The sequence below is a fragment of the Typopeltis vanoorti genome, chromosome 1 (genome assembly GCF_054136105.1).
Source record: "Typopeltis vanoorti isolate ZY-2024b chromosome 1, IOZ_Tvanoo_1.0, whole genome shotgun sequence".
Classification (NCBI taxonomy): Eukaryota; Metazoa; Arthropoda; class Arachnida; order Uropygi; family Thelyphonidae; genus Typopeltis; species Typopeltis vanoorti.
In genome coordinates this window covers 21,437,589-21,453,563 of record NC_143549.1, presented here as the reverse complement: position 1 = coordinate 21,453,563, position 15,975 = coordinate 21,437,589, and the positions used below count along the sequence as shown (strand labels likewise).

At 35.2% G+C, this 15,975-nt stretch overlaps 1 protein-coding gene across 5 annotated transcripts in view; it reads right to left on the bottom strand.

The window, feature by feature from the left end:
- The window catches only part of LOC150109825 (uncharacterized), a 441,768-nt gene that overhangs the window by 269,144 nt on the left and 156,649 nt on the right, over positions 1-15,975 (bottom strand). For all 5 annotated transcript variants that reach the window (XM_090414208.1, XM_090414244.1, XM_090414315.1 and 2 more), the window contains exon 6: positions 3,703-3,807. In XM_090414208.1, the coding sequence (XP_090270334.1) occupies positions 3,703-3,807 (105 nt within the window). The remainder of the gene's footprint in view (positions 1-3,702; positions 3,808-15,975) is intronic.

Genomic DNA, 15,975 nt, shown 5'->3' with positions numbered 1-15,975 from the left:
ATATTGAATAATATTTCTTGTATAGTTAAGACTATTTCTAAGGACATAAAGTTGAGCAGCTTTTACAGTTCATCTGTAAAAGCTGCTCAACTTTAATTATTTAAAAATGTTATTACATATTTTTTAACATCTATATTTTATTCTGCCTTATTAAAACTAAGCAATGATTGCTTCAAATTTCAATAATAAGTCAAAAAGTAAAGCTTTTTTTTCTTCTCTCTCTCTCTCTTTCTCACTCATGTAAATTTGTACATATCTTTATGTTGAAACATGGTGTTAGTGATAACTGGTCCATGTCCTGAACAGAAAAATCAACAAGCACTGGGTCTTGGGAACAAACACCTGTTTTGCTAACCTTTCCTCTTCCATTCTATAGAAGTGACCATACCACTTTAGATTAGCTCTAACCACACATTCTTAAATGCTAACAATATCAAGTTTCTTTTGATCCTTATTTTTAATGATTTTGTCAGGAACTTTCTTTCATAACGTGATCAATGTAGACCAAGCCTTGTGAATCATGCAGTTGCCTTCATTTGCTTTGTTTCATAAATATCAGCTTTGTTTTTTCCTCCAAATTTTCCAAAAACATTTCTAAATTGGTATCTACCAAAAATACTCAAGTATGGAGGTATAAAAGTCTTGCAGTAGCTGCACTGCATAGTTCAGAAGGCCTGGACAGAGGGACAAATTCCACATGATTGGAGTAGAGCTCTCATAGTACCCATTTATAAAAAAGGAAATAAAACCGAATACGAGAATTACAGAGATATTTCCCTACTGATTGTTCTGGTAAGATTTATGGAAATACACTTAAAAAATGGCTAAGAAAAATTGTGTATGGGAAGCTTTGTAAAGAAAAGCTGGATTCAGACCAAACAGAGGTTATTAGAATCAGATTTTCACTTTAAGAGAAATAGTTGAGAAATCTTGGGAATATAAGAAGAATTTGTATTTAACGTGTTGATCTGTAAAAGACATATCACAAAGTGCCAAAAGGAAAGCTCTTCAAAATGCTACAGTTATATGGCATACATGGGATATTATATAGAAAAATACATTGTCTCTATTTAAGCTAAATCAGCAGTTAGAAGTGAAGGAGGTACTGGAAGATGTTTTGATGTTAAATCATATGTGTGACAAGGGTGCACACTATCTGCATGGCTATTCATTATCTTTATGGATCACATTATGAAAGAAAGTTGTATTAAATCTGATATCAAAACTGAATGTTAATCTTAGTTCTTTACATTATGTAGATGATGTTATACTTCTGAGCAAATCCAGTACAAGCCTGCAAAATTGCCTGAGTAAATCGAATAACTGTTGTAATAAATTTGATATGAAAATTAGCAATAAAAATACAAAGTCAATGAAAATAGGCAGAAACACTGAAAAACCTCAACTGAATGCTGAACCTACAGAACAATAAAACATTTCAGCTATTTAGGCACAATATTTAGTGAAGATGGCAAATTGAATACAGAAATAGAGACAAGAGAATTAGTAAAGCTGGTATGGTAGGAAGCCAGCTGAATAAATTTATATGAAATAAGAGAGAAATTAGTCAAAACACTAAATTAGCTGTATACAAGACAGTGTTTCAAACCAATTTTAACTTATGGATCTGAGAGCTGGGTTAGAAACAAAAAAAAACTTGAACCAAGACTGGAGGACTCTGATATGAGAGTTCTGAGAAAGAATAGTGGAGTGATGGCATCAATGGCAGTATCACATTAAAAAATGAGGATATATTAGGAAATAACTTGCCATTGCTAACTTTCAGGAATGTGTTAGTAGAGTTAATCTCAGAATGGGAGAAGAAACATTAGGAAAACGAGTGTTCTTTGCCAGGTTGGCAGGAAAAAGACCCAGAGGAAGACCAAGCTGTAGATGGATTGATACAATACAAAGTGCCTTAAAAGATTAAGAAATGTGTTCTCTCAAAACGTAAGATGACATACTTGCTAATATCATTTGATGTAATTTCTTCCTTTCCATGACTGGAAAGGAAGAATCAAAAAGTTACCTCTTTAACTTTTTGATTCCATAATGGAATTTAATTATTCAGAGAACTTCTCCACATGCTCCACTGACTGAAGCAATCAATTCTGCCAGAGTCTTTGAAGGTTTAATTCTCATTTTCAAACTCTTTCAGAGTTTCTTGAATAATATTTGTATATTTGATCTACATTCGTCTTTGAAAGCTGCTCACTCAACTGATCCTTTTTTAAACTTTTGTACACATATCGTGCAGCAGTGAAGATGTTAGCAACGTTGACAATCAATGAGGTTCATTCTTATTTCTTAAGCCTTATATTTTCATTGTCTTATTTTCTTATAGTCAATGAGACTTTCTTGACGCATTCTGAATTAAAATCAATCACTAACATTTGAGGTAGTGCACTAAAATCTTACCTAAAAATACTTGATGTTATCCAGAAGATGAAAAACCAATGACTAAATGACATCCCCCCCTTCTTTTCTGATCACGTTCCCACAGGGCATTCTAATTGTGTTGCCATCATTCCTTCAGTTTCCTTTTTTTAAGTCTTGATAAACACAAGAGCTGCTGTCAACATTCACTCACTGTCCTGCTCTTGCTGAACCTCTTCTGCCTATTGTACATCTTCATACTTCTTTGGAAGAGCCTTCATGCATATATATATATATATATATATATATATAAGGCACCAGTAAGACAACTTGAGATTTGTTTCTTCTTCATTATATGTATCCAACACAAACAATTATACTTAAAATAAATGTCACAAACAGTTGTTAAAGATACCAAGCTATTTTAAACCTGGTTTTACTCCATTTCCCAAGTAAGCAAACAGACAAACAAGTCAAGTTTGCGCCTGCAAGTGTTGCAAGTCTAGCTAACCCTGCACGTAGTGCAAGACCAAGGCAACTCATGGTAAAAGTAGAATAAATAGCTTGGTATTTTTAACATTTATTATAGCCAAGGTAAAATACTTTCTACATCACAAACAGTTGTTCAAAAAGCATATAATAGGTTCCTTCTTATTTTTTATATTCATACACACACACACAATGAGTCCAGATGTGCTAAAGGTTTTTCAGCCTCTTGTAAAGCCTATAGCACATCAACCAATTACCTTAAAGTATCTTATTTAGCTAAACCCAGCTTGTTCTTCTGAGTTTCACTTCCAGAAATTTTGACCAAAAGGGGGACATAACCTACAAAAAGGCTCCCCCAGCCCTTCACACACACACATCATAATTTATTTTAATAACTAAACCTATCAGTTAACCACAATATGATTGCCATATACTGTTTCTTCTTTATAGGAAAACACCTATGAAGGAGAAACATTTTTTCTCTCTCTCTGTATTTATGTGCACACACTAGTGCCTTATATGTTGTAACAAAAAATTTTAATAAGTTATACCAAGCAGTTTCAAAATACTGAGAGGCAATGTCTTCACTGAAAATAACATCAGCAGAATAAAGTTCTACTGATCTCTTAAGGCCATAACGATATACAGAATGAATCACCCAATTTCACAATAGATGACAGAAACAGCTTTGACCTTATATATTTGACAGTTAATTCTTCTGTTTGCAAGCATTTTATTTTTTAATCAATTACAACATGCTGAATTGGATATATATTTCAAAAAATTCTCTACTTCAACAAATACATATGAATTACATTAATAAAAATAAGTGCTTACCTCCTTAGCATGTCTCAAACCTCTTTCCCAGGCTGATTCCACAACCGGTTCATGTGTAGGAGGATGAATGGGAGGAACTGGAATTGGGGGGATAAATTCTGGTCGCTATTTTAAAGTTGAAAATAAATAAACTGCATTTAGATACTGCATTTTTTAAAAATGATATAAAATGCAATGAAATGATATATAAAAACAGGATTGTGGTGGTAAATTTTTAACTACCAGCTCACTAAAAAAAAAAAAACATTGTGAATCTCCTTTTGTGAAAATTACAACTTTTTTTTTTTATTTTAATGTTAAGCCCATACACAAGAGGTTTACATGAAATTTAATTAATCTACTTAGGGCTTCCAATAAACAGAGAGGTGGCTTCAAGAAGGGATTTGAACCCAAAGCTGTTGGTTGGTTGAAGAGAAGATATGCTAATCACTCAACCAACCAACCAAGAAAGCCATATTTTGCTTGCTTAAGTTTGAGATGAAAACAGTGAAATTGGAAGAGTGAATTTTAGCAATGATCCTAAATGAAAATATGCAATTACAGAAAATAAAAAGTTTTGGAAACTGTCTGGAAAACTAGCTTGCAAATGAAAATTACTGCACTACAATATATCGATATGACAAAATACATTTCACTTTCACTATAGCAAACTTACTCAACATAAATACTAAAAAAGGCATGACCCAACCAAAACCCTAGACACACGCACAAAACTATTCTACAGTTTTGTACATTATAGCAAATTACTCACAATACCAATGGGTTCACAATGAGGTTTACCAAATGTTTACACACAACCAAGTATGAAATCATTCTGAGATTTTCAGTCATTGAGAGAATCATTTTTGAAAAACATGAGAAAATATTCTGAAAAAACAATACCTAATATATTTTATTATAATTATCATCATTATTTATATGGGTACCTCCATGGAGTCAAAAGACTCATTGCAGGAGATCCACACCATCCATTAACACAATACCTATCATACATCTTAAGCTTATTTACTGTTTGGGGCACTCACCACCACCTCTGGCAAATCGTTCTGCTCATTCAGCACTTTCGAAGTAAAGAACGTAGTCAGTACACCCTTATTAATCACATTCTTAGACAACCTCCAAATGTGACCCATTGTTCTTGCTCAACTCTCCACGTATTGAAAAATTTAGTTTCTGTCAATCTTATAGAATCCCTTTAGAAGCTTATAAGTTTCTATCATATTCTCTCTCTCTCCCTACACAGTGCAACCCACACACCCTCAATCTGTCCTCATAGGGTACATTCCACAGACTTGTCACTAGCTTTCTCACTCATCTCTGAATCCTTTCCACCACCTCTCAGTTCCCTAGAAATGCAGGTTATCAAATTTGTGCACAGTAGTAAACATCTGACCAAATCACAGCAATACAAAGAGGGATAATAACCTCTATCTTTACTTGTCAATGTGTTCTTCAACATCCAAGTAATCCTCTGAGCTATTCTGCCAACTCCTGTGATATGTCCTCTGAATATCAGATAGCTATCCATCATCAACCCAAGATCCCTAGCCTCATTAATTTCCTGTAATCTACTTCAACATGATATAACCCCAACTGCATTGCCTTACATTTTACAACATTAAACTGACAACCACTATCCTTTGCCCAACCTGCCAATTTATTTAAGTCATCCTTCAAGATATCTAATCTTTATCACAACTGAATATCCCACCAACTCTAAAATCTTCTGCTATATCATTCATGAACAAATGAGAGTAGTGATTCCAGAAAAGAACCCTTGGGAACTCCTTGCTTTGATTAAACTCCATGCAACACCCACTGATATCTTGTCTATCTATTACCTACCCTCCTGATCCATGCCACCAACCTCATATCCATTCCTATTTACTCCAACTTATGTAATAATTTCCCATGTGGAATTGTGTCAAATGTCTTTGCAAAGTGAAGCAGCATCATAGTGTAGCCATTTCCTTTATCCAATTCTGTTGTCACCTTATTATATGATGCAAATAAATTACTAAGGTAGGAAGACCTCCCTTTACCAGGGCCATGCTGCTCCCCCCTGTAGATTATCATATTCACATTTTCCTGTTTACCCTTTCACTAACTTTTCCAATACTTTAACCACCACTCCAGAGATATTAATTGGTCTGTAATTTGATACTTCTCTCTAGGAGCCACCTTTAAATGGAACTATATAATAGAACTATCTTACCTTCTTTCCACTCCAATGGAACCTTGGGATGTGTTGCCATTTCACTTGCACATTCTCATAGCACATGAGCTGACACACTGGATGCCAACTGCTGTATTCATATTTATACAGTATGAGGGTGGTCTGAAAAGTTCTCGGCCTAACAATTAAAAAAATGAATTTACAATTTCAAAATTATTTTTATTTTTCAACATAATCTCCCTTAAGACTAATACATTTATTCCAGCGATGCTCCAGCGCCATTATCCCATCCCTCTAGTGGTTGTCAGTAAGATCCTGAAAATACCCCTCTACAGCTGCAATCACCTCTTGATACAAGAAAAATGCTGACCAGCGAGGAAGAGTTTTAGTTTTGGGAAGAGACAGAAGTCAGAGGGAGCCAAATCTGGGGAATAGGGTGGATATTTCAACAATTCATAGTGCAGATCCCTTAATTTTCCCATTGCCAAAACACCTTTGTGGGCAGGTGCATTGTCCTGATGAAAGATGATTTTTCTTCTGAAAACCGGGTCTTTTCTCACAAATTTTTTTCATCTAGTCTGGTTAAAAGATCGGAATAATGTTCCCTGGTTATTGTTTTGCCCTTTTCAAGATAATTAATAAAATGCCTTTAGTATTCCAAAACACCGATGCCATGACCGTTCCTGCTGATGGAATTGACTTTGTCTTCTTTGACACCGAACAAGCTGCTTCTGTCCACTGTTTTGACTGATGTTTGGATTCTGGTGTGTAATGGTGAATCCAAGTCTGAAATTTTGAAATACCTACAGTCTCAGCAATTCCATGCACTTTGACTCACCGGTCATCCAATACCATATTGTGCCCTTGATCAATGATTTCTGGTGTTGTTACACTTTATGGACGTCCTTCACGGCTACGTTTAAACTCAGCAGCCCATTTCTTAATTATCGAAAACGAAGGAGAAGAGTGCCCATAAACTTTTATGAACTGGGAATGAATTTCTTTAGGCGTTAAACCTTCTTTTACAAAGAATTTTATAACCGCATGATACTCAATTTTATCCATTTCAAGGGAAGCAGACAACACTTTTGCTTCAGACAGCTATATAAAACAAACTACTTGATAGAATGACTTGCAATTTCACATGGATGCTTATGACAGATGTACCAACTTAGAAAAAAAAAAAATCTAGCCGATAATGTTGCCATTCATGGTGTTGAGGCTGAGAACTTTTCAGACCACCCTCGTATTTTTCAATATACTGAGTACCCCCAAGTTCATCTACCTCAATTCTCACATCAGTCTCTGTCACCTCAGTGACTGCAAAGTCACCACCACCTGGATGATATACCCTTGCAAAGTGTAACTGAACTTCTTCTGTTTACTTAGTAACTTACTTCAATTACTTACTTAGTAACTGAACTTCTTTTGTTTCTGTCACGTTCCTACCATCAGCACTGAATAAAGTTATCTTTCCATAACCATTCTTTTTCTTATTTGCTATGTAGGAAAAAATTTTGGATTTACTTTGACCTGCTTAGCTAATTTTCTCTCAAAATCTTATTTAGCCTTCTTAACCTTCTTGCTTGATGCTATATTGCTCATGAGATGCTAATCACCTTTTTGTTTATATTTCTTCCACAATGCTTTCTTTTTTTTTTTTTTTTTTTTCTGCAGCATCTGCTTTATATTCTTACTTAATCACTACTCAGGTAAGCCTCCTGACCCCAGATATATAGTCTGATACTGTCTTGCCCAAACAATCCCAGACCGCTTCCCATGTCATGACATTCATTAACTAATGAACTCATTAAATTGAACTAATGACATTCATTCCATGTAGACTCTTATGCTATTGCACAGCTCCAAGCTGACATAACTTTTCATAATTTCCAGCTTTCTAGTTCTACATAAACCCTTTCTTGATTGATATTACCACATGTTGGGCAACCACCAGGGACAAGATTGCATGGTCACTTTCCCCGATTGGAGATAGAGTTGCTACCTGTAGTTATAGATAGATCTTCTAATGCTATTACCAGATCTGAGACTCAAACTCCTGGGCCCCTCCATCACTGTATAAATTCCATTTCCATTTTGCCATGTGCACTTTCCTTTTCCAATCTATATCCCCATAGCTGAAATCTCCCATGATAATTATTTGGCCTACACTCATTGTGCTAATTTGCTCATGTGTTACTGACATATTCTTCTGGAATCCCAAGTTTATAGCAACAACCAACAACATATTTTGTCTATTGGCCTCTATCTCACACCAAACAGTTTCAAAGGAACCATTTCCCTCAGATCTACAATTTTCCTTAACTTCTAGTTTTGTTGGTTCAAGTTCTTCAGCTATCATTAATAATACTCCTCCTCCTGCCCTATTTCATCTGTCTTCTCTAAAAATACAACATCAATTACATGCTATCCCTGTAACCACATCATTCTCTGACAACCAGGTCTTAATGATAACAATTTTTATAGTGGAATAATACAGTATAGAAATTTCCTGGAATAACAATATAAATGCACTATTATTTGCAGATGATCAGGTAATAATATCAAATAGGGAAGACAATTTACAAAGAGCTATATATAATTAAATATTATAGTAAAACAGTTTGGAATGAAAATATCCATTCCAAAGTTTAAGAATGCAGACCTGAGAATTTTGTTCTTATAAAGTTTTTTTAATGTGACAGTCGGGAGAGTATTATTATTATTATTATTATGTAACACCTCCAGGGAGTCCAAAGACTCATCAAGGGAGAGTGTGCCAACAGCATCGAATGATTGGTTCCCCTTCCAACTACTAACCATGCTCAAACTTGCTTAAGCCATTATAGCAGATTCTGAAAAGGAGTCATAAAGCTGTGAGTCTTTAAACTGGAGGAGTTGTGACTGTCAAGTATTTAGTAAATAAAAGAAGATATTGCAGTCGGCGTTCTAACTGAATGTTCGAGGAAATGCTGAATGGAAAATTTCATCTTATGTCTTAAGGACACTGGATTTCTATGGAAAAAGCAATAGGTGAAATTTGAAACTAAAGTGGTTTAACATGAAGAACTCTACTTAACTTAGATCTGCTGTTTATGAAGTAGTAGAAGAAACTTTTCCTCTGGTACAAAAATTAGTAAATTGTGTGTCAAATTGAACTGCAGGAGGTAAGAGTATTTATACTTTGGTGAGACAGGAGAAATAATGTTGCATGCTGCATAAGGGAAATAAAGGACAGGATCCACAGAAAAGAAGCTGTTTAGTCTGGTAGAGGTGATTAAGTATGCTAAACAATCCAGTAATAAAATGAGTCAGAGAATGGATGATTCTAATATTTTTGAATTAAGAAAATCTCTAAAGTGTACCTATCTAACAGATAAGCTTAGGCATTGATGGTTATTCATGACTTATTTTTCACGGTGTACATTTATTTTAGAAGGCCTTGGATTCAGTATTTTGTAGTTATGTAATTTTATTTAAAGTGTGCATATTGTTTTAGTTTTATTAAATGTGTATATTTTTTTTTCATTTGGTCTCAAATCAATAATTTCCGGATTCTAAAAGAAATAGCTAAAAGTCATTGCACCAATCGGAATTGAACCCTTGTGTAAATACTAAACACTCAGAGTAAAAATCTCTTTACAGAGACAATCTCAAAATTGGAAAATTGCACCCAGCTCTTCACAATCATTCCTGTATTCATACTCATCTATCCCTTACATGGCTACTTCCTCATAGTAATTCTTGCACTCACTCAGGATTTGTGCAAGGGGTGGCTAGACACATGCTTGATTGCTCTCCTCTCCTAATATTAGTTTTCCTGATTTTGCACTGCCAAATGGTCACTGAACAACATTTTCTCCAAGCATCTAACTCCAAAACCATGCAAGTGCAGTCCATCAGGCATATAATGGTCCTTTCATCCATCAAATTCTCTCCATGCATCTATAATCTGCATATAATCCTCTTATACAATCTTCCCATTAACTTGTTGATCATGGTACTTCTCAATGCTGTCCTATCATTCCAAGGAAGCAAGATCAGAATCTTTACTTCATCATCATCATCAAATTCCTGCCATGTACCCTCAAGGGGTGTACAGGATATGACAGTACTAGATGAAAAAATTACATCATTACTAACTTCCTATCTACAATTTTCCTCCAAATCAGTCTGTTACTTGTCAAGACTCCAACATTACCAGATCTTATATTTCTATCGTCTAAGGCACTTTGTACCGTATCAATCTACCTATATCTTGGTCTTCCTCTGGGTCGTTTTCCTGCCAACCTGGCAGAGAACACTTGTTTTGCTAATCTTTCCTCTCAAATTCTATTTAAGTGACCATACCATCTGAGATTAGCTCTGCTAACGCATTCCTGGATGCTGACAATGTCAAGTTCTTTCCTAATATCCTCATTTTTAATATGATATTGCCATTGATGCCATCTGTTCACGCCTCTAATCTTTCTCAGGACTCTCATATCTGCGGTCTCTAGTCTTTGGTCAAGTGTTTTACTTCTGACCCAGCTCTCAGATCCATAAGTTAAAATTGGTTTGAACACAGTCTTGTATACAGCTAATTTAGTGTTCCGACTAATTTCTTTCTTATTCCATATGAATTTATTCAATTGACTTCCGACGATACCAGCTTTGCTGATTCTGTTGTCTATTTCTATATTTAGTTTACCATCTTCAGTAAAAATTGTGCCTAAGTAGCTGAAATGTTTTACTTGTTCCACAGGTTCTCCATTCACAACACAGTTGACATTTTCAATGATTCTGCCTATTTTCATTGTCTTTGTCTTTTTATTGCTGACCTTCATACCATATCTATTACAACAGCTATTCAATTTAGTCAGAGAATCTCGCAGACTTGTAGCGGATTTATTTAGCAGTATAACATCGTCCGCATAAAGCAAAGAGCTGACATTAACATTTCCAATTTTGATATCAGGTTTAATACCACATTCCTTCATAATGTGATCCATATAGATAATGAATAACAGAGGGGATAATGTACATCCTTGTCTCACACCAGATTTAACATTAAACCATCTTCCTGTACTTCCTTCAATTCTAACTGCTGACTCACAACTCAAATAAAGACTAAGTATTGCTTGATATAATGCCCCATTGACACCATATAACTGCAGCGTATTGAATAGCTTCTCTCTTGGCACCTTGTCATATGCCTTTTCCAAATCGACAAAACTTAAATACAGATCTTTGTTATATTCCCATGCTTTCTCGACTATTTGTCGTAAAGTGAAGATCTGATCCTGACAGCCTCTATTTGGCCTGAATCCAGCTTGTTCTTCACCAAGCTTTTCTTCCACAATTCTTTTCAACCGTTTCTCAAGTATACTTGCATAGATCTTGCCAGGAACACTCAGTAGGGAAATACCTCTGTAATTCTCACATTCAGTTTTATTTCCCTTTTTACATATGGGTACTATGAGAGCTCTACTCCAATCATCGGGAATTCGTCCCTCTGTCCAGGCTTTCTGAACTATGCAGTGCAGCCACTGTAAGACTCTTATACCACCATACTTCAGCATTTCTGGTCGAATATCATCTACTCCTGCTGCCTTTCCACATTTCAAGCCTTTGATGGCTTTTTCTACTTCAAGTATGGATATGTATTCCTGACTGCATGCCTGGTCAGTGTTTTTTATCACTGTGCTGTCATCACTGCTTGTTTCATTTAGCAGTTTTTCAAAGTAATTACTCCATTCTTCAAGGATATCTTTTTCTTCCGATTTGATGTCACCTTTATCATCTCTAATTCCCTTTACAGCACTCTTTCCTCCATTCCTAAGCTTCTTCAACAACCTCCAGAATATTTTGCCACCTTCTTGATATTTATTTTCTATATTCTTGCCAAAGTCCTCCCATGACTTTTGTTTAGCTAGTTTTACACACTGTTTAGCTTTCTTACATTTATCTCTGTATTCTGTAAGAGTACAAGCTGACTTATTTGCCAGGAACTTTTGATATGCTTTCTTCTTTTCCTTCACTGCCTCTTTAACTTCCTGTGTCCACCAGGGAGTTCTGATTTTTTTATCTTTGAACACAACCTCACCACATGCCTCTCTGGCAGAATCAATCAATGTTTCCTTCAGAGTTTGCCACTGAATCTCCAAGGTTTGATTCCTGTTCTCAAACTCTTTCATTTTCTTTTCAATAATATTTCTGTATTTTAGTCTACAGTTTACATCTGAGAGCTGCTCAACTTTTATTCGCTTTAAAACTTTCTTACATGTTATTCTTTTCAATATGAAATTCAATTTTATCCTGCTCAAGACTAAATAGTGATCACTTCCAATTTCAAATCCTCTGTACACTCTGGTGTCCTGCACCAGGGAGAAAACATCACTATCAACAATAACATAGTCAATGAGACTTTTCTTATTCCTAGCCTCTTCTCTCCATGTGAATTTGTGCACATTTTTATGTTGGAACATGGTGTTAGTAATAACCAGTCCATGTCCTGAGCAGAAATCCAACAGATATTTGCCATTATTATTAGCTTTGCTCTTTTCTCCAAATTTTCCCAAAATATTTTTGTATGTCTCACAATCATTTCCTACTCTACTATTTAGATCCACAACAAGGACCAACTTTTCCTTTTTCATTGTGTCAGTTGCTTTTTCTAAAGCCTCAAAAAATTCCTCCACTTCTACCTTAGTAGAACCTTCTGTGGGACCATAGGCACAAATAAGTCTCATTGTCCAGTTCCCCATTCTCATATTTACCCACATTACTCTACTTGAGACTGACTGCCATTCAAAAAGATTAGCCTCGTATTTTGTGTTGTATGACTACTCCTTTTCCTTGATTTTCATTGCCTGAATATAACATTTTGTATTTATTGCTCAGAAAGATCTCACCAGTTTTGGTCTTTTTTGTTTCAGTCACCCCTATTATGTCGATCTGGTACTTATCTAATTCCTCAGCTAGCTCCATTTCTTTGCCATTCAGGCTTCTTACGTTGATAGTACCGATCTTTAACTCTGGTGATGTTGAGTTGGGGTTTGTTTTCAGATTTGTTCCAGTAGCTGACTTTTCGCTGTTCGCCCTGGTTCCCTGGCGAAAACAACGGGGGCCTTGTTTAACCGGGCGACGCCCCAGTCGGCATGAAATTTTGTCATGTTGTACCATCATTTTTTATTTTGGTTTAACCAATAAGAATACAATTTGGTCGGCTAAATCCCAAATTGCCAGCCCATCCTCGTTCGTTCAGTATCAAAGTAGATACCCAACAGGGTGCACCACGAGAAGGTGAGGATTGGACATTAGGTCAGAAGCCCTGGTCGGTTCTCCGCATTCCTTTAAAGGCTATGTGGAGGTCTCCTCTCAGTTATACAGCTTTGACCCTTAAGCACCCCGAATCTTTACTTTCTTAGTCTTAATTTTCCTTCTTCTAACAACTCTTTCATATACTCTCTGATGGAAAATTTTTCACTTTTCAAATCACTTGTGCCTGCCAAAACAATTAACTCATTAACTTATTTCTTTTGCAAACTTGTAGCTTCACTAACATCCTTTATCTTCTCACCTGGGAAGCATGCTTTTGTGAAATTCTGATTAAATATGCCTTTCATCATCAAATCCCCATACAATACTTTCTCTTTTTCTCCCAGTTTCTCACACTTTTATGCTTTCCCATTCACTTACTCTTTTTCTTTATTTCTCCCTCATGCTGTACCATATGGCAATTGTTTCTCCAGTTGCTTGAGCTCACATTATGTCCTCAGAAGAAGTCTGCATAAGCATGTAACTTTTCTACACTGGCATATCCTCTCCATTATTACTTTCATTCACTTCTTTCAAATCTCATTCGTATTTGTGCACTGTCATTCACTGCTTCTGCCACATTCTCCATAACACTTTCACAGTCCTGCCTATTGTCGCTTCATTCTTTTGCTCCAAACATGACTCACATTTTTTGCCTTTGCTCACAAAACATTCTCTCTATTCTCGCTCTTGTACCAGAAACCATTCATTCAAAATGAATGCATTAAACACACGCTATGTTGCATGAAATCCTGCATATTAATATCATTCAGCAATGTCTTAGCTTCCATTTTTCTCGTATGCATTGGTGGCTTAACATAGAGCACTTTTGAAATAATATTGCATAATAATAGTAATGACTAAACAACAAAGTCAAAAATAAAGAAAATAAAAATTATATTTAACAATGCAGCCAACATTTTACTAAAAATAACGACAATGCTAGCGCAGTCTAAATACAACATATGAAATGAAAACATTCAGAAAAATTGTTATTAAATAAAATTTGACAAAGTAAAAGATTTATGAAGAATGCCAGTTACAACCCATAAATGAATGGATAAATAAAAACAAGATTCAAATGGAATAAATATTAATAGAATAGACAAAAAAAAAAAAAAAAAAAAGTTATACTAGCAAGAGACTGGAAACCGAAGACTAGCTGGTAGCCCAAGAAAACAATGAGCAGACTGCTTGCATAAAAGTAATATAGATGCAACTTGCTGAAGCTTAAAGCAAGAAAAATAAAAGAAGAATGATGCCCATGGCATATCAACATTGTTCAAAGAGCTTTATCATGAGCTAGCTACTGCAAACATTTATAAGTAATAATATATTTAAGAAATAATGAGCTAGCAAGAAAGACTGGAGAGATGTCATTTATAATACAAGATATGTCATGTATATTATACAGGATATTTTACAATTTCTTCAAATTCATCAATATTCCTCAAGATTGTCTTTATAATGAAATAATTCATATACAAACTCAAGAATTAAAGTAGACATAATTGATACAAGTACAGCTAGAGTATATAGCAAAAAAAAAAAAAAAACAGTTCACTGTATAAAATTACACAATTGCATCTGAACCTTAAACCTTAGGTAAGGTTATCTTGCTCTACAAATAATGTTTTCATTCTTTCTTGCTAGCTCAGAGTTACAAAAATCATTTCCTTCTAGGTATTTGTGTTTTGTGTGCATCTCCCACAACTAAATTCAATTACTACACTAATGCAGCAAAATTACATTAATATATTTTAAACCCATTAATATAACCTACAGGGCAGAAGAAATGAAAGTATATTATCAGTTAATCTAAATTCAATCACAACTTTTTTTCGGATTCATGTTCTTAGAAATGATATTGGTATATCACAAATAGCAGTATGTTATCATCACAGATAGCTACTATCAAACCCCTTTCTATATTCAACTACTGATGTTTCCTGATGACATTCTTTGTCAGCAACAATTGCAATTTTTGTTCAGATGCATAGTTTTACAAATAAAACTAGGCCTTCACAAATAGCAGTCTATTATCATCACAGACTACAGATAACTACTGTCAAGCTCTATTCTAGTATATATGATGATGGTATTACTCAGTATATACGATGGTGATGGTACAGGGTGGTGCAAAATGTACCTACCAAGTTTAAATCCACTGAGGGGACCATATCTGCACTGAGGTATCGAAACTTGCTTGAAAACAATTTTATTCCTTTTCTTCAGGGCTTCTATGGTTCTGGCCTCACAGGTCACTTTTTCATGCAAGATGGTGCTCATCCCTACTGCACAAAAACCATTTTCCAGCTTCTGATTGAACATTTCCATGGGAATGCTTTGGATTATCCAAAGCAGTACAGAAGCGGAACTGACTGGCCACCTTATTCACCAGACTTCAATCCTTTGTATTTTTTTTTTTTATGGGGACATCTCAAAGACAAAATGTATCAGAACAATCCAAAGACTTTGGAGGAACTAAAGTCATCGATCGAGCGTGAAATCTTCGCTATTCCAACAGACATCCTCCACAAGGGTTACAATTTTGTGATACAATTGTGGAAGATCGTCGAGGTTGAATGTAAACATATTGAACACGTTGTAATATAAATGGCATAAGATATAGACCTTAATGCACTTTGAATGAGAGCTGTATGCCTCCTCATTCAGGAATAATACAGCATTAAATTTGGTAGATAGATTTTGGACCACATTGTATATATTCAACTGGTGATGATTACTGATGGCATTCATTGTCGGTATTCCATCAGCTTCTGGAGACAGTGTGACTA